At 45.1% G+C, this 19,998-nt stretch overlaps 1 protein-coding gene across 1 annotated transcript in view; it reads left to right on the forward strand.

The window, feature by feature from the left end:
* The window catches only part of Vat1l (vesicle amine transport 1 like), a 162,506-nt gene extending 143,577 nt beyond the window's left edge, over positions 1–18,929 (forward strand). Inside the window, exons 8-9 of the mRNA XM_028862516.2 lie at positions 14,621–14,704; positions 16,444–18,929. Of these exons, the coding sequence (XP_028718349.1) occupies positions 14,621–14,704; positions 16,444–16,542 (183 nt within the window). The 3' untranslated portion in view covers positions 16,543–18,929. The remainder of the gene's footprint in view (positions 1–14,620; positions 14,705–16,443) is intronic.
* The last annotated feature ends 1,069 nt before the right edge of the window (positions 18,930–19,998 follow it).

Here is a 19,998-nt window from a genome sequence, read left to right on the forward strand (position 1 = left end):
CCTGTGCCTACTAAATTGTAGCTTCCAGTGTCATTGAGGTTCACTGTCATGTAGCACACATCTTAAAAGGTCTTACTAATAAAATCAAACCTGAGGTATTGGGGTGAATGCTGGAAGATCAGAGCAGAGAAGCAGAACAAGCCACAGCTTCCTCACCTTGCTGTTCCTCAGCTGATCCTGTTTCCTCAGACTGGAAGCCTCAGAGTCCTCATCCAAATGGATCTCAGCTGAACTGCTTCTTGAAATCCTGAAAGCTTAACCAGCTCTAGTTCCTGGTCCTCACTCCTTATATACCTTTCTGCTTCTTGCCATCACTTCCTGGGATTAAAGGCGTGAGTCACCATGCCTGGCTGTTTCCAGTGTGGCTTTGAACTCAGAGATCTGGGTGGATCTCTGCCTCCCAAGTGATAGGATTAAAGGCATGTGTGCCACTATTTTCTGGCCTCTATGTCTATGTAGTGGCTGTTCTGTCCTCTGACCCCAGATAAGTTTATTAGGATGCACAATATATTGGGGGACACAATATATCACCACAACATCATCCCCTTCAAATATGGCTAACCACTTAAGAATTTCAAGGCCTTGAAAGATCTTTGGACTTTTTGCAGCGTGTGTGTGTGTGTGTGTGTGTGTGTGTGTGTGTGTGTGTGTGTGTGTGTGTGTGTGTAAGTCAGAGGTCATTGTTTTGGATGTCTTCTTCTTTGGCTTCTCTGCCTGATTTTTTGACCTTATGAATTTGAATACATTGGCTAGCCAGTAAGCCCAGAGGATCCTCCTGTCTCCACTCCTCCAGCAAGAGTTAGAAGCATGAGCCATCACACTTGGCAATTTTACTTGGTTAGGGGGATTAAACTCAGGTCTTCATGCTTCCATGGCTAGTTCTTTACCTACTAAGCCTTCTCTTCAGCCCTGGACTTCTTATGGTTTTTAACCCTTTCCACAAATTCTTCCTTTTGATAATTCTAGGCAAAAACCTTCAGGCATGGTAGGAAAGACTCATTTGTTCCCCTGTAAGTAAGTAAAACCCACATGATCTGGCAGCAAGGTCATTATATCCTTAGTGAGGAGCTAGATCCTTTCAGGCAAAAATACTGCATCTCTTCCCAGATTTAAGGATTTTTTTTCTAAAATATTCAAAACAAGAATAAACTTTAAATGTAATCTCCAAGTTCCCCATTGGCTTGTGGAATCCCACAAATGTTGGAAGCTCAGGTTATTGTCTTAACCTCCCATTCTCTAGATAGGACAATATTTTCTTAGATTATTTAAGTCCTTCCATTTGACTGAATGATAAATTTCTAACTCATCTTCAGGTCCTAGGTGAGAAATCACTTCCTCTCCATGGCTGTCTCATGTTTTCATCCTTGGCCTATTCCCAGACAAATTGCTTCTTCTTCTGTGCTCATCACACCCCCCAACATCTCTCTTGTGCAACAATCTAGGGGTGTGGCTTACTGTACTATGGCAGGCTGTATACCTAGCATGCATGAGAACCCTGATTTGACCCCAAAAACTGCAGTAATAACCATCAAAGATTGCACAGTATATATTGGAGTTTAGGCCTTTCTGAGAGACTGTGTCTCCAGAGAGGAAACTCTTTGTATCTCTTTGTATCCCCCTCCCTCCCCCTGGCCTCATACACACTGGAATTAGCATTCATTGGATGTTTACTTCAGTTCTTCCCAACCACCCAAATCCATTGCTAATTAAACAAACATAATAGCCAAGCATGGCAGAGCACACCTATCATCTCAGCACTCAGAAAGTAAAAGAGAGAGAATCAGAAGTTCAAGAGCATTCTTGGGTACATAGCAAGTTCAAGGCCAGCTTCTGGTACATTATACTCTGTCTCAAAAAGAAAATGAATGGCTAAATCAATAATTATCACAGCAATACACTTGACAATTGTTTTTCCTACCTCTTGCTTTCATTAAAAAAAAAAATAGAGCAGAGTAAGTATGAACACTCAGACTTGCTATAAGGATTAGGTAGATTTCTGCCACATGGCTGACTTTGGCTCTGTTTAATTCACTTGACCACAATATATATTTGACCAAGGGACCCCATGCCATCCAGATGCTCATGACAAGAGAATGAACCACTCCATCTAGGTGGTTCTGATTTGCTTTTTGCTTTTCTTTGCTCCTTACTCTCATGATGCTCCTGGTGTCTTCTGAGCCAACACTTGCTACTAAAGGCTCCTTAAAAATTCTCTTGAGGGAGCTGTAGAGATGGTTCAGTCAGTAAAGTGCTTGCCACACAAGCCCAGGGAAGACCTGAGTTTGATCTCAAGTACCCACATAAGAAGCCACACAGAGTGTTACACATCTGTAACCCCAGCCCAGGGGAGACAGAGCCTAGAGGATCCATAGAGCTGGCTAGCAAGGAATCGGTAAGCTCCAGGTTCAGTGAGAGACTCTGTCTCAAATTACACAGTAGAAAGTGATCGAAATATAAAGTAGAGAATGACTGAAGAGGACATCCAAGGTCAACACATGCACATGCATGTACACACAAGCACACAAGCACAATCATGTATATATCCACACAAACACAATGCTCTTGAAGTATCGCCACCAGCTCTCCTGTTGCCAAGTAGAGACTTGCCTTAAATATAATATCTAATTCACCACCTGCCTTTCCAAATAATAGTCGTCCATACAAGCCCAGATAAGAGAAAGACAGGGTGGTTGCTAGGGTACAAAATTGAAGGCAGTCCTCACTTTCAGGTGCTAACCCTGCACTTGCATGGTTCTGAGAACAAGGTCCTCTTTAAATGTGACTTCGTGTCCTGCATTACCACAAAGATCCCCATGTAGCTTGTTAAAGGAGAAAATGAAGATTGCTCTATTTTCGCTCTCTTCCTGGCATGTGAGTCCATGGGTCTGACATTTCATAATTCCAGTCATTCTTCTATAAAACCTTCGGGCCGAGGACTGGAGAGATGGCTCAACAGTTAAGAGCACTTGCTGCTCTTGCAGAGGACCCAGGTTTGGTTCCCAGCACCCATTCCCATGGCTCATAACTGCCTGTAACTCCAGCTCTAAGGGATCTCATACCCTCTTCAGGATGCTATAAGTAGCTGCACTCACATAACCACTCACACACACACGTACATAAGTAAAAATAAAATAAATATATTTTTAAATTTTGGGTTTCTATCACTTTCATATCTGAAACTACACAGTAGAACAAGGAAATCTAGATCCTGTGGGCACTCGTCATGATTATTCTTCCCTTAAACACCCACTTTTGATTTTAAGCAATCCTTGGTCCCTCCCAGAGATGGGCATAGTTAGTGTAATGCCTCACAGATGACTTTACTAGATGTGTCTTGTCATTATGGTATTTCTCAATTCTTCATTTTCAAAGCTTTTAATTTATCATCTAATAGGCACAGTGATTCATAGTCATCCATCTTCATTTCTTTTCCTATCTTAGGTGGACAGTTCTTATTACTATTCATAACACAAGCTCAGTGCCATAGTTATTAAGTGATGTCATTTGTACCTTAATGACTTCATCCCTTTCATACCATTCAAAAGAAAATTGAATATCATGAAGCATTAAATGGAACCCCAAACAAAAACTGAGCTTTCTATAACACTCATTGCCCAAGTATAAAAGATTGTGTGGAATACAGGGATGTTCCGTTTGTATGATACATGTTATTTCAACTCTGTTGCTGTGAAAAAAATACTCTGACAACTAGGGGAGAAAGAAATTTATTTCAATTTGCAATTCCAAGTTACAGCCCGTCATTGTACAACTTACAATGCCAGGTTACAGCCCGTCATTGTGGAGACATCATGGTGCCAGGTTATAGCCTGTCATTGTGGAGACATCACAGTGCCAGGTTACAGCCCATCATTGTGGAGGTGTCAAGGTGCCAAGACCTTCAAACAGCTAGTCACAGCACATCTGCAGTCAGTAGCAAAGAGAGGAATAGATGCATGCATGCATGCAGCTTGCTTGTTTTTGCTCAGCTTGATTTCTTCACTCTCATATGGCTCAGGAGCTCCCACATAGGGAGTGGTGCTTCCACAGTGGGCTGGGTCTCCCCACATCAATTAACTCAATTATGACAATTCTCTACAGTCATGTCCATAGGTCAACCCAATGTAAACTGTCTCTTGATGAGACACTCTTCCCAGGCGATTCTATACTATGTCACTTTGACAGGGCTAGCCATCACAATACATATCCTTGGAATGTCCCAACGCACCTTTCTCACATCTAGGTTCACGTTCATTTTGTTCTATAGTTCCCATAGCCATTAGCCTTTGGGGGTCTTTTTCACATTCTCCTGTTGGTCGAAATTGTCCTCTCTAACCCATCCCCCTTTGCTATAAATAAACTCCATTCATTTCTTAAATCCCAGATCAATTATTTCTTTCTCAGATTTCTCCCTGGTCCTCCAGCCAGGTCAAATTCCCTATACACATTGTCCTCACACCAATGGGCAATGAGCAAATGACAATGTTGTGTCTAAGCTTGTGTTTAAGATAGTAAGCAGAACACTGGTAGGGACTCTTGGAGCCATCATGTGCCCATCAGTCTTCCCAGACCTAAGTTTGAGTGTACACTCAACACATTTTGTTTGTTTATTTTTTGAAATGAGGTCTCACAGTTTATCCTAGGCTGACCTTACATTCATAGCAATCCTCTCAAACGATGGCCCAGCTTCACTAAATTTGATGAATGGATTAAATGTGCCAATCTAAGTGTCCTAGGTGACACCACAGCACCTTAACCCAGAGGATTGAAGACCTTAAATGATGGGAGTGTCCACTGACATGTTTCAGAGTTGAAGAAACCAACGAAGAGGTTGAGACACCTAAGAACCAGCAATAGCAGGAAGATCTTGCCCGCCCCAAGCTTGAAGGTGTGTGAGAAAGAATAAGCATTACCATGACTGGGCATGTAAGGGTCAGAGACTGGTCCCTGACAGACCCACTAAGCTGTGTTTGTCCATCCACTCTTAATAAGAAAAAGAAATAGTAAGAGGAAAAACTAGAAATGGGAGATCTATTCAATGTGGCCACTCTGGGAAGAACAACAGGATCCAGCCTTCACTCCACCCCACAGTCCGTCTCCAGACTTCTGTAATGAGGTTTGGGTTAAAGCCAAGGCCAGAGATACGGAAAACAAAATAGTTCTGGTCCAAGTGTGGTCCTGCCATCCATTGTCTGAGCTCCAGCCTCTCCTGTGTGGTTAGAGTTAAGATAAGTTGTCAGAAGTGTGTGAAGTTCCTTCCTGGGACACAAGCTTCCCCTCCATTTGTTGCCATGTTTTATTGTTTCTCTTCTCCCAGCATGACATTCTGGGGGACGTTCCAAGTCCTCGGGGCACTTTGTTTCAATAGTCTGTTAGCTAAAAGAGAAGGACACAAATGTCTCTCTAAAATATCTTGATGCTTGTCAGGACAGTCATACTACCAGATGCCAGAGAGGGAGCTGGGAGCTGGCAATGGCTGCAGTTACAAAGAGACCTAGCTCCTGCCAGAAATCTGCCTCCACTAGGCAGGGATGGCCAAAGGGGAAGCCTCCACTACCCCTCTTGTTTTCTGTTCTGCTGCCAGAGTCTCTGGCAGAGGAATGAACAAAGAGGCCCAAGAATGAATGAGAGGCACAATGTCTTGAGAATAAACAAAACACCAAAGGTGCAATCAGTGAGCCAGCATTGCTAGACTTCTGGAAACTTCATCTCTCCTGGTTCTGGTGTAGACAGAAATGAGCACATTCAGTCGTAATTGCTCCACTGCTCCTACATGCTGTGAGCCAATTAAATTTTCCTTGTGGGTCATGCCCTGAGTATTAAACACAATGGACTTCATGCAGAGCATGAACCAATGGCACCAGATGAACTATGCTGGGTTGCAGTGCAGAGGCCACACAAATCAGCCAGGGACTCTCCGTGAGTAAGGCCACCTGCACACAATGAAGAAGTTTTAAATAAGTTATTCTGAGAACCTCTATTAGGAGACTGCAACCTCCATGACAGTCTGTGTTTAACCTTGGGTGCAACAGCTGGGGCAATTTGCATGGAGAGAATAGGTTTGGAGATCAAGAGTTGACTATGGGTCTGTAAAGAAGCAAAATGCAAGAGATAAGAGTCCCAGGATACCCACAAAGGGCTGTTCTCAGTCAGTGCACCGTGGCTTAGCTTTGCTGATTCTAAACCCTCTGCATCATCAGACCCAGGGACACCTGCCTGCCATTGGCCTTCTTCCCTCTGGGATGTTCAGCTTCTTGTTCCCTCTCCTTTTCCTGGTCTGAATGTCAGATCCCAGGGCCTGTTCAGTCTTGGATCCACATTTTAGGGATGGAGATGGAAGAAGAAATCAATGTTCATCACGAAGCATTGTTCAACAGTGAAGGTCAAAGATGACCATGAGGAGCCTCATATGGATATGCAGTATTTTATCATCATTGTCATCCCTGTGGTGATGTCAGCTACCCTCACTCATCACCTGCTCTGACTCGTTCGTGTCTTAGAGCATCACCATGAGCTGCCATCTTTAGTTCTTGCCGCCCTCACACCCCACAGTCAGTTACCAGGTCCTGTCAGTCACACTACATAACCCCTGTGTCACAGCCAGGTCTGACTGTCACATGTGCAGGGCCGGAGGCAAGAGTACAAGCAGAAGCATCCAGCCTGTGAGTGGCTAATTTTCTCACACCCTCAAGTCCCACCTAAGCCACTAGGACAGGCTTGGATCTGGGAGAACTCGACTATCTTTCAGAATTCCAATAGAGGGCGCTGAGACCTCAGGTTTCCTCCTAAAGTAACTCCCAGTAGAGAACATCTTCCTGGTCCTGAGCAGACATTACATGAAATTAGTTTGGGGCCAATTACAATGCCAAATTCCTAATGTGCCATTCTTGTCACTCTTCATAATGGTGGTTCTACGAGGTGGGCCTAACCTTGTGATGGGCAGAGTAAGTTCCCCTCAAAGCCATCTACATTCTCATCCCCAGAACTTGGGGTCATGTGGCCTCACAAAGCAAAGGTGATTTCACAGATGAAACTAATTTAAGGATCTTGAGATGGGTGGGTTTTCCTGGATTATCTTTGGGGCTCTGAGTAATCACGAGTGTCCTTAAAAGTCAGAGGCAAGAAAGCCAGAGTCAGCAAGATGAGGAGGTTCTGTGCTGCTGGCTTTGAAGATGGTGGTGGGGACATACCAGCGAAGGGATGCAGGGTTCTAGAAGCTGGAAAAGTCAAAGAAATGGGTTCCTCCTTTGAACCTCCAGAGAGATACATGGTCTTGAACCTACCTTGAGTTTAGACCAGTGTGACTCACATCAGATTCATGACCCCCAGAACTATAGGAAAATAAATTTGTGCTTCAAGCACCATGCTAGAAGCCATTTGTTACATCAGGGAGAACAAATATATGTAAAACTTTCCCCATACTTCACAGGGGGAAAGTGTCCCAGGAACATTAGGTAATAATGTCATGTGATGAATGCAGGAGTCTGGATTCCAATGAGATCCTGAGGCTTTGCAGGACAGGCTGGGGTCCCCACAGGAATGGCAGGTAGTTAGTAAGTAGGGAATGCTGGGGGTGGGGTGACAGGGACCCTGAGGAGGCCCACTATCCTTCCCTGTCATACTGTACAAATAGGTTGCCCCTCTCCATGGCCATGTTTTCCTCATAACCAAACATCATTCTCTCTTTTTTGAGCACATTCTTGAGGGAGTCATGGAATGTTATCTTTATGATTAACCCGTTTAAGAAGGGAAAGTGGGGTTCCTTCAAAGTAGAGCAGGAACTAGGGAGAAGGCTCAGCAGTTCAAAAGCATTTGCTGGTCTTCTGGAGGTCCTGAGTTTGGTTCCCAGTACCCATGTAGGATAGCTCACAACTGCTTGTAACTCCAGCTCCAGGGGGATAAAATGCCCTCTCTGGTCTCCAAGGGCACAGCACTCCTGTGCATACAGAGAGAGAGAGAGAGAGAGAGAGAGAGAGAGAGAGAGAGAGAGAGAGAGACCCATGAATTTAAAAATAAAAGTCTTTTTTTTTTTCAAAGATAGAGCACACCCATTCTACCTGGGCTCTGGTACTGTCAAAGGGCAGAGGGAGTAGGTAACATAGGTATTGCTGTTTCATGTAGACCAAAGACAAAACCCAGGGACATCAAACAGTGTCACCAAGTAGAAGCAGAGCCAGTCACCTGTGCCACCATCTGCTCAGGTTGCCATCCAAGTAGCCTCATGAAAAACAGCCATATCAGAAAAAGCTCGAGTGACTTCAGGATCTTGAGATGCTGACGTGTCTGGATGGCACGACTCAGATTCCCTGCCTCCCACTGTGTGTGTGGGAAACTAGTGCCAGTGGGTAGAGCCTGAGAACTTCCACAATGCCCAGCCCTGGGAAAGTCAGCTGCTGAGACACATCTGGATGGCCTAACAGCTAGCAGAAGTTGTTGTTGTCTCCCACAGAGTATGGGGAGCACAGCTCTGATTAGGAGCAGACTCCTCCAGGCCACCCAGGAAGCACAGAGCAGGCCACCAAGAGACAGCTGCCCCACTCTGGGAAGTGGGGTAGACACAGGATGGAAACCCACTGGGTGAGGCTCAGCCACATAGCATCTCAGCTGCTTCACATATCCACTTGTTCCTTCATCTTCTCATTTATTTATGCATTTATTCTGCAGGTTAGCATATGCTGACCTTCCTTTACACTGGGGGTTCCTGTAGGCACCCCCAAGCTGCCCATGAGCCATGTGGGGCCTCTGAGTATTTAAAGAGAGGCTAGTCTGACTTAGATACTTTGTAAATTTGCTGTATACCCTGAATTCCCAAAATGCTGAACAAACACACATCATTAACTTGATATCACTTTGAGTACATAGTGAAATGAGGGAGCTTTGAATAGTGTCCCCGTTATCATCTGTCACTGTGAAAACTATCAAGACCAAAAGCAAACCCAGGGGAGAAAAGGGTTTATTTCCACTTACAGGTCACAGTCCATCATTGAAGGAAGGGCAGGAACTTGAAGTAGAAATCCTAGAGGAACACTGTGTTGGATAACTCACAGACCAACACTTTGCTAGCTTTTGTATACAAGACAGGACCACCTTCCCAGGGAATGGCACCACCCGCAGTGGCCTGGGCCTTCCTCTATCAATTAACAAGATAGCCGCCCAAAGACATGCCCACAGGTGAATCAGTCTGTTCTGGGCAACCCCTCAACTGAGACTACCTTCTCAAGTTACACTAAGATGTTGGTAATTAAAGCTAAGTAGGACGGATAGAGTTGGTAAAATATATTATTGAAATCAATTTTATTAGCTGCTTCATTGCATTTCTTCTTGTGCCTAGTCGGAAAACCTCCTGTCATATCTGTAGCTTGCTTTGTGTTTGTATTTGAGTGTGTTGTTCTGTTGGCTCACAACATAAAGGCTGCTGTAGATGTTACAAGTACAGGGAGGGAGCTGATGTTACCTGCCAGCCCGCCTTGCCAGGACCCCACAGTACTTGGCCAGATTGTGAAGGTCAAGTGTACAGGGCACAGAACAAGTACCCAGAGGAGCTCACAGCTGAGCTGTCAACTGAGATAGCGCCAGGACTGGGAAGCTCCAGGAAACACACAGAGGCACAGCAGACAGCCGACTGAGCTTCAGGCATATCTTCAGTTGTGGGGTGAAGGGTGCAAGAACTGGCTCCTGGGGCAGCCAGTCCAGAGCAGAGCAGGACACTTGGCAGGCCACCGGTGAAGTTTTGAAGTGCTCTACTAACCCGGTCAGAGGATAAGAGGATGACTTGAATGAGCCCGCCTTGAGCCAGTGTCTAAATATCATAATATGAACCTTTAAGCATTGTCCACAATCCTCACTGAGATATTTTACATTCTTTTTTCAGTTTTTAAAACAATTTTTATAAGTTTTTTAATTATTTGTATGTGTGTGTGTGTGTGTGTGTGTGTGTGTGTGTGTGTGTACACAACTGAGCCTGAGTGGCATTCAGTGTGAGTACAGGTGCCCATGGAGGCCAGAAGGCATTGAATCCCCTAGAGGTGGAGTCACATGGAACTGTGAGTTACCTGATACCTGATATGGGTGCTAGGAACCAAACTCTGGTCTCCTACCAAAGCAGTATGTGCTCTAAACCACTGAGCCATCTCTCCAGGCCCTATTTTGTGCTCTGGTGGCTTCATAACTACTAAATCTTTGAAATCTGGTACACATTTTATGGTGACAGCATGTGGCAGTTAGTATCACGTTCAAGTGCAAGTCCTGTTGTCGGAGGTGACCTGTGGCTACTGGATTAGATGACGCAAGCCTACAAGATTCTTCTCTTCATTGCAATTTTGGTTTCAGATGGAAAGGTGCATTAGGCAAGTCTTAAATGCAGAGGAGACAAATCTTCTCAGGTGCTCTCAAACATCTCAAGAACATCACCTATTAGGGGACCTTTTTTAAGCTGATAAATTGGTGGTTAAGTCTAAACCCTGTGCAGAAGTATCAGCAGAGGACAGTCTTGGGGTGTGGCCAGCACAGCCTTGTAATGGGTTTTGCACAGAGCTTTAGAGGGAGAAGCTGGCACTCACTTTTCCCACACGGCTCTTCCTCTTTAAGTGACAGGTAGAGGCAGACCTCTCAGATGCTTCCTCCTGTGTTTCTCATCTGAAAGGCTGCTGCAGACATTCCCTCAAGAAGCTCAGCAAGTGGATGAAATAGCACCATGCGTGCAAAATGCTACACACTGTGCCTGATAAAGAATTGATCAAAAGTAGGAGTCTCCTTCCTTCTAAGCCTCTGCCAGTGGGGCTCCTGTGCTGCTCCAGGAGCAGCCTTTAAAAGAGCGTGGAGAGTCCAACAGCAGGACTGGGGTGGGGGTAATTAAATGACCTCTTGGGATTACTCCTGGTCCTTTATCCATTTTCCATAGACCAGGACTTCAAGGCGGTGTTTCATTTCGGAAAGAAATTTCCAAAAATGTGCAGATTAAAGGCAACCCTACAGGGGGACTTCCTCCAACCCCTCGAGCATCACGATCCACTTTAACTTGTGAGAAAACAGCTCTTTACATTTTCCTGGACTCCAACTTAGTACAGCAGCAGCTTAAAGTGTGCCTAACTGTGTCCTGTCATCCTGGCTCTTCCAGATGCTGAGTGAGACAGGAGGATTACAAACTCATTGTCTACTTAGACTTCAGACTGAGTTCTAGACCACCCTGGGAAACAGAGTGAAACCCTGTCTCAAAATAAAAAGTGAAAGGAAGGCTGGGGTGTGGTTCAGTGGTAAAACACTTGCCTAGAATCCACCGTGGAAGGACTAGGGATATGACTCAGTGTTAGAACAGTTGCCTAGAATCTGCCAGTGTCTTAGTTAGGGTTTCTATTGCTGTGAAGAGACCCCATGACCACACAACTCTTATAAAGGAAAGCATTTAATTGGGGTGGCTGGCTTACAGTTTCAGAAGTTCAGTCCATTATCATCATGGTGAGGAGCATGGTAACATGTAGGCAGAAATGATACTGGAGAAGAAGCTGGGAGTCCTACATCTTGCAGGCAACAGGAAGTCAACTGAGATACTGAGTGGTATCCTGAGCATAGGGATCCTCAAAGCACCCCCAACAGTGACACACTTCCTCCAGCATAGGGATCCTCAAAGCACCCCCAACAGTGACACACTTCCTCCATCAAGTCCATACCCACTCCAACAAAGCCACACCACCTAATAGTGCTACTCCTTATGAGATTATAGGGGCCAATTACATTCAAACTACCATAGCCAGTGAGGGGTTAGGGGTTGGCTCAGCAGCAGAGTGCCTGGCTAGAAACCATCAGGAAAGGTCTGGCAACATGGCTCAGTAATAGAGTGCTTGGTCAGAATTCATCATTGAGGAGTTAAGGGCATAGCTCAGTGGCAGAGCACTTGACTAGAATCTGACAATGAGGGACTCGGGGCAGTGGTCAAGTGATTGGCCAGAATCCACCATCAGGAAGCTAAGGATGTAACTCAGTAGTAGAGCACTTGCCTGATATACAGAAGGTGCATAGTGTTCCTAATACTCAAAAGGAACATTGTGAGGGTTTTTGTTACGACCTTCTACTTTCTAGAATCAAGTGAAACAGGCCTCTTTAGGTAAAACTGAGGGGGAAATGCTGGATTTGAAGTTTATCCAACCTAATTCTGAACCATACTTTGGTTCCCCGTAGCCATGTAACCTTTGAATGAATTGCTTATGCTCTTTAGCCTCGGGGTACTTATCCTTAAAATGGGCACTATTTGTGTCTTGCAAGCTAAACATATATGCAAGGTAGGAGTCTGTTAAGTCTTTATTATCCCATTTACTCCCCACACACACTAAAAAAAAAAAAAATGAACTTTAAAGCATTGGTGATTTCATAGGCTCAGGATAGGGTACCAGGAGCTGGGGATGATTTAGCTGGGTCCTTTGACCCCCCCACAAGGCTACAGTCAAGATGTCAGCAGGATATGATCTCATTTCAGGGCTTGTTGGAGAAGATTCTACTTTTAAGTTCTTTAGGGGTTGTTGGCAAGATTTAACTCCTCAGAGGAGCTGAGGGTCTCAGCTCCTTACTGACTACTGGATGGAGCGTGTCTTAGGACTCTCTCATGGAGGGACTCTGTAGGGTAGCCCCAGGCAATGTAGCATTCCTCACTAGAGTCATTGCAGCACAGACGTGGTCTTCTGTAACTTAATCTTGAAAGGAGGAGCCCATCCCATCTGCTGTGCTCTGCAGGGTCCCTAGCTCCGGCCTATACTCAACAGGAGAGAATCACACAAGGACATGACTCCCATGATGGGCAGAGAGCTATACCAACAATTATCTGTCACCATATAGAGCTTTTCAATAAGCATGGTGGGCCTGCCTCATCTGCAGATTCTACATCAGCAGTTTCAGCAAACCTTGAAGAGGAAATACTTGAGGTGGCGGGGGAGGGGTGTGTGGGGGAGGGGTGAGTTTGCACGAACATGCATGCTTTGATTCCATGTCATGATTCTCTGTATAGTAGAACAACACGGTGTCATGTTGTATTTGGTGTTACAAGTGATCTAGAGAGAACTTAAAGTCTATGGGGAAATGTATGTAGGGTCTATGCAGATACATACCACACTGCTTTATATAAGAGCACCCACACATGTTGGAATCCATGAAGAGCTTTGGAATCGACCTGCCACAGATACCGAGGGGCAAAGGTGTTACCTGTTGTTATAACCAAGTGTGAAAATACTTCAGAAGTCACTACATAAATGGAAGGAATCAACTGGTTTGTTTATCGGGGTCGAAAAAATTAACAATCACAGGACACTATCAGTCTACAAAACAGAGATTCTTTCTCACCACAAAGTGACCAAAAACAGTACATTTGAAAGATGCATTAAATTTATATTAAAGGTTGACTTTGACAGCACGTTACCACATAACATTATTTGGATAGTAGAGTTAAAAAGCCCACCTCTCCTCCACTTAACTTTCCAAGTACACCTGCAAGCCTTCCTAGTTATTTTAGAATGTCTAGATTTTTATAGAGATGTAAATAAAAGTATGCCTGTCAGTTTTCTCATTTAGCAGGATTACAAAAGCATTTGATCCTGCTGTGTCTCCTTTATAATTAGTGGAATATGTCTTTCTTTTCCTTAAAAGCTATGCAGCATTTCCATTCGGTAGATGAATGTAGAAACCATTGTTTATTTACCCATCCCTTTACTGGGACGTATACGCTGTCTCAGGGTTTTGCCACTAAAAGCAATACACTCATTATCTTTTATGTTTTTCTCCCGTAAATTGAATTGTGTCTCTGAAGTCCCAGAAAAGCAATTTGAACACAAACATTTTAATGGTTCTGTGAGTTTGGATCCAAATGAATGGAAGCCTTTGAGTTTCCAATAAGCAAACGTTTCTCCAACAGCCACAGGCTGAGTTCCTCACATGCAGTTAACGATGTCTGACTTTTCTATTTTTTTTTACGTCATAGCATCTAGCCTTGAAGCAACATTTACTGAATTTTTTTTGTGGGCTGAAGGAACAAAAATATTTTAAATTGTGAGACTTTAAGAAAAATATTTAGACTCAATCTATTATAAATTTTTACATACGTGGCTCAGTGTCTTCTCCATTAATCCCCACAGCGCCCCCTGCAGTTCACTTCCTACACAGCAGCAGAAGGAAAGGCTCCGAACAAACAGGAAATGTGTATTACAGCCCTCCTTTCAGAGAGGGTCCCCTACATTCATGAGTCTGACAAGCACCCAGATATGGGAAAGGAGGCCATCGATCCTCTTTTCTAGAGAGAATGCTCTTCTGAAGAGAGTTCCTGCTGGGTGAAAGCAGTTTCATCCCAGCAACTAGAAATTATGGGAATTTCGCAAATGCGGTTCAGCCCTGGTAACTGGTTTATTTAGCCAAATTATGAGCCAGGGTTATGTAAAACTTAAGTACGCGGGCTTACAGGAGAGGGTCACAGTGTAAAATTGACGCAAGGCGAATGAAAATATTTGCGCCCCCCAGAAGTTGCTGTCTGAACCACTATTTGAGCTGCAGCGCCCTCTGGTGGAAGGCCGGCGGATTGACTTTTCCAGGCCCGTTTTCCAGGAGCGGCATCTCACTGATGAGTGCTTCTGTCTCCCTTGTGTCTCAGGTAAAGGAGGCCATGCAGCGCATCCACGACCGAGGGAACATTGGGAAGCTGATTCTAGATGTGGAAAAGACTCCAACTCCGCTGGTGAGTGGAATGCAGAGAAAACTGCCCGGCTCAACACCGAAGGCAAATTGCTGGATCATCACGTGTAGCACAGCTGATGAAGAAGGAAATATAGGCAGTGTTTACAGGCTCTCAAAAACTAGAGGTGATCAGATGACTCTAGAATGAGGGATCAGCCACGGGCTGAGATGAAAATGGAGAAAGACAGGAAAATTGCTGAGTGAGGACAGACAGGAATGGACAGAAAAGGACTGTTTTACGGTTATATCCCTAAGGCTGCTGACAATGGGAAGACTTCCTAGTTAATTCTAAACAACGCACTGCTTGTGCCCAACAGAACAGTGCCAGCTGCCTCTAGGATGCTCCTGGTGCTCCTGTTCCATTTATTAAGATAAAACCCTAATATCCAGGCAATCCACAAGAATACAACAGGTCAGATTCACCTGTTGCCAAACTGGCTGCTTTGGGGGAGGGGTGGCCTATGATGCAGCCCTCAATGCACAGACTCTCCCGACTGCATGCATTCAAAGCCTGATGCTCAGTCCATTTGCAACCTGGGAAAGTTGCTTTGCACTCCAGCTTTGGTCCTGTTGATGAGCTAGAGAATGACAGGTTCTTTGAGATCAACTAGAAAGGCATTCACTGAGCATGACTAGCCATGCTAAGTTCTAGGTAAGCTAAAGAGAGAGAGGCAGAGAGAGAGAGAGAGAGAGAGAGAGAGAGAGAGAGAGAGAGAGAGAGAGAGAGAGAGAGAGAGAGAGAACGAGAACATGGAGGTTTGTTGTTGTTTTAAGTTTCTTTACTAACGCACTAGTCTTGTGTCAGTCTCTGTCTTTTTCAAGAAAAAGAGTTAAAATGATCCATAGCTGTCAGTCCAAGTGTGTATTTTCAGAAATAGCTCCTGGTCTTCTGTAGCCATAACATGGCTCAAGGGTAATGGCCATTTCACTCCGTACAGAACAGTCAAAGGAAGGGGCACTTTGTGACACAAGCTGCTGATGATGATATGGATAGAGTTTTTAGATACTCACGAAGTTCACGGGACTGTTGAAGGAGAAACGATAGCATGAAGTTAGGGAGAGGGGCTAGGGTCCCAGGACTTTCATGCAAATTCCCTGCGGCCCACGTGAATAGGTCTCTTTCAGCCCCATGCATAGAAGGTTCTAGAGCTGACCTAGCCAACTATTGCATTTAAGCAAAATAGCTGGCACTGGCTTCCTGTGCAGAGGGACGGCCTATCTCCATGAACACATGAGATTCTGATGGCCCTTGGGCAGGGGTTACGGTTGCTTGACCAAGGGGCAGAGCCTATCAAAGGCCAGATGATGCCCCCATTCAAGCCAAGAGCTCAGGTCTGCTTCTGTTGAATTGTTGCGCTTGTTTTCTGGAAATATTGTTACCCTGATACCCAAAGGGACAAAGAGACAGTAGAGAATGAGTATTTGGAGCATTGGTGGTAGGGGAGATGCCGCAGCCCTTCTAGATGCAAGAAGACAGCATGAAGTCAAACTGAATCTAGGTCATTGTGAGATTCAGGATGGATCCAATGAGATGACCTCCAGGGCTTACAGGTGACCTTAAAGAAAGCCGCAGGGCCTTGGTGGGTATTAGTAAAGGGTATAGAAGGGTTCCTCAGAGACACTTTCCTCTGTCGGAAAGAACACTGTGAAAGAGGTCCATCCCACAATGCTTTGTCTGATGCTCAGGGATGATGAGGGAGTAGGTACATAGCCTCCATCATGACCTCTGTTGAATTGCAGATGGCCAACGACAGCACAGAGACCAGCGAGGCAGGGGAGGAGGAAGAGGACCACGAAGGCGACAGTGAGAACAAGGAAAGGATGCCCTTCATCCAGTAAGACCTCATCTCTGTGAAAGTAGAGGACGGCCGGCAAGAAAACGGCCGCCATCAGAACTCCTCTGTGCCCCCGTGAACCAATGCTGTAGTCCAGTGCGTGTCGTGTTTGTCTGCAGTCAGCCGAGCTAAGAAGCTGTTGATCACTGTTGTGTTTGGAATTAAGTGCCAATCCCATTCCACGCAGTATTGTGTCCCTTCCTGGTCTGTGTATCACACTCTCCCCTCTCCCTCGTATCAAACCCCTCCTTCTTCGGGTCCTTCTTGACAGATTTAGAATAGCCTTGCAAATTAATACAAGACCGTGGAGCCCAATGTCTGAAACCAGACATGGACAAGGCTACGTTTGATTGAAAGGTGTTGTCACAAAGCGAGCCCTGTCCCATTATTCTTCAGGCCAATGACACTCTTTGCCCGCCAGCCATCAGCGATGCCTCTAACTATGGCACTTTGTCAGTTTGGCTAGTGGCAAGAGAGTAGGCCAGGAGGAGAATTCGAGATCTTACACATGCAGACTTCTCCAAGCTGTGCTTTGTCACTCCCCCTCTAAGAGGCCATGCCCCTGCCTTTGTCTCTGCACCTTAAGGTTTGAGCCTCTCTTTAACTCTTGTCCCTGGTTCTCATTTATAAACCATAAACCAGGGAAGCAGGTATGGGTTCTTTCTAGGATAGAGATGGGTCAACAGCATCTATCTGAAGACCAGCTACAGAGACCTCTCCTCTGAAACCATGTCTCCCGAGCAAAGTCCTCCCTGTGGCCACACACAATTTATTTAATCCTAAAAAACACTCACCACATGTAGGCCTAACTCAGATGTCATTACATTCACCTAGGTTCTCACCCTCACCCTCAGCCTTCAGAATTACCATGATTATTTCTAAGTTCCTGCCCAAGAAATGCCTTTCCCAAGGAAGAGCTCCCTTGAAGACCAACCACATTTGGGGCTGAAAAATCAGTTGGTTTCTTTTGCCTTCCCAAAGCATGTTCTACTGTGCAATAAGCACTAAGGATAAAGATGGCGGCTACCCAGCATCTGATGCCAAGTGTGTGGTCCCCTCTCCAACACACAAAACCATGGTGCTGGTTTGCAGGCTCCCTCAAAATCAGGGGCCAAACTGCTTAATCACATACCCTGGTCAGTTTTCCAGCTTTTTGATGGGCCTTGAAGGGACAACAGTTACCTTAAAGGAAAAGGAGTCTCTCTTCCTTCTCAGTGGGGCTCCTTAGTGCCTCCTTCCAGTCCTTCTGTCCTAAAGGTTCATATGTCACTTACAAACCCAGCTAGATATTAAAGGCACCCATGCAGTTAGCACCCTGAATTTATTTTGCCTTCTGGAAGACCTAATGGGCTCCCCCATGACCTTGAGTTGGTGTTCCAAGTTTCTTTACATTCTTGAAGACTTTAAGAGGGTTCCTGTGTTGCCCACCTTCTCCATTAATAAGCTTTAGGGTGGACCCCACTCTTTCCCCCATGGGCTGGGTACAAACACATTTCAGCAGTCCCCTGCTTGGTTTGCAAAGTCTCTGTAACCAGTCTCATGTCATTCATCATGTTCCTTTATCTCGATCCTGAACCTGTGATGATGACTTCTTCATGCCAAATATTTACTTGAATGGAGTCTTTCCTCATTGTGACTGTGTGAGTCAAATATGGAGATGAGAAAAGGTACCACCAGCCAATAAGCCAGGGGATGAGAATATCTAAAAGAGAGTGCCAACCACAGACTTTTATTTCCTAGCTCCAGGGAGTGACTAGCACTCCAGTGTTTGGCTATCCAGAGAGATGATGCCCCTTGCTAAATACTGTATAGTCAGTTACGTTTCCACCATAACCATGCTCAAGGGTGGGTAGACCTGAGGACCACTCTCAGAGTGCTATTGCTAGTGTGTAGAAATAGCCTTCTGGCCATTGGCCATAGGAAGGTTCTCTTCTGGGGAACACGGAACCTGACTCACATTCAGAATGCAAATGGTCTTGTCATGTACAGCAGAGAAGCATAGAAAGTCACCTCTCCCCAACCACTGGTTACACGTGAAAGCCTGCCTCTACTGAGAACACAGAATGCGAAAACTTGAGTGTAACCAGCATCACCTTGAGGAACAGGAGGGTGGGTGGGGGACAACTGGAATCAGTCAGTCATCCTGTGGACTCTTGTGTTAAGCACCTTCTTTGCCCTCTCGTGGTTGTTTCCTGGAGGAAGTGTAAAGAGTGTCTTTGTTTGCCTTAAGGGAGCTACAAAGGCTTCTCGGAAGGTTGAGCTTTATTGGAATGAACCGAACATTGTCTAATGTGTCTGTGGCTTCAGAGCTTTCGTTATATTGTTATATTGTGCCTACAAAGCAAATTATGTTTACATAAAAATATAAATAAAGTATTCAGCATAGCATAACCTCTTGTGGCATCCTTTACTCCACATAAGTATTTGGATGAGCGGCCTCACTGTGAAAACATAGGGAGCAGGTAACTGGGAGTGGGGGGAGGACACCTAAGATAGGAAGTACAAACTGAAGATCTGATAGAGAAAGAAGCTGAAATGACATGAGCATTTTTAAAAGACATCGTTCCCAGGGTTGGTGGTGCACACCTGAAATCCTAGCGCTTGAGTGGTAGAGGCAGAAGCGTCAGAAACTCAAGGTCATCCTCTGCTAAATAATGACTTTGAGGCCAGCCTGAACTATAAAAGATCCCCATCTCAAAAGAACAAACAGAACCTAAAAGCCAACAAACTAACAAAAAACTCCTACTACGAGTACCTGGGTATAGTGATGCAAGCCTGTATGCAGAGAATGGAAAATGATGATTTTGAGACTAGCCTGGGCTACATAGTGAGCCCCAGTCTCAAAAATAATTTTAATTGCATGCAGATGATACCAATGGTGATATCAAACATGATAGAAAGTAACAATGAGGATAATGGCAAGCATTTATGAGACACCTACTGAATGCACCTGAAAGACCAAGGAATGCATGTGCTAAGTCACTGACTCTCCCACCAGTGCCAAGTCAAGTCTGGTATTGAACCCACGCATGGGCAGAAAGACCAAAGCACATGAAGTGTCAGTACCATCTGAGGTCACATGGCTGGTAAATGACAGAGCCAGCACTCACCAAGATCCGGCCAGGCTTTCACTCTGGGAAACTATGCTCTTAACCCCCGAGGACACTGTCTCACACTTTAAACACTGGTACTGTCAGAACTCAACACGGTCTGCAACTTCAAAGCAGATGCCAAAGCCTGAGTCAGGCCACACCTCCCTGCAGATTTTCTCTGGAACAGAAAATATAGAAGCAGCCTGTGTTGTGACTTGACGGCTCTCAGTTAATGGTACCTAGCTCCTTCATGCTATTTATCACGCAGGCCAGGCGATGCTCAACTAAGTCACATGATGTGAAATTTCCCATTAGCTCTAAAAGATTACAAAAAGTCAAATCTTTCCTTTGTTCTAGGGACTGGCCCA

Source organism: Peromyscus leucopus, chromosome 5 (assembly GCF_004664715.2).
Source record: "Peromyscus leucopus breed LL Stock chromosome 5, UCI_PerLeu_2.1, whole genome shotgun sequence".
In the NCBI taxonomy this organism is placed as follows: Eukaryota; Metazoa; Chordata; class Mammalia; order Rodentia; family Cricetidae; genus Peromyscus; species Peromyscus leucopus.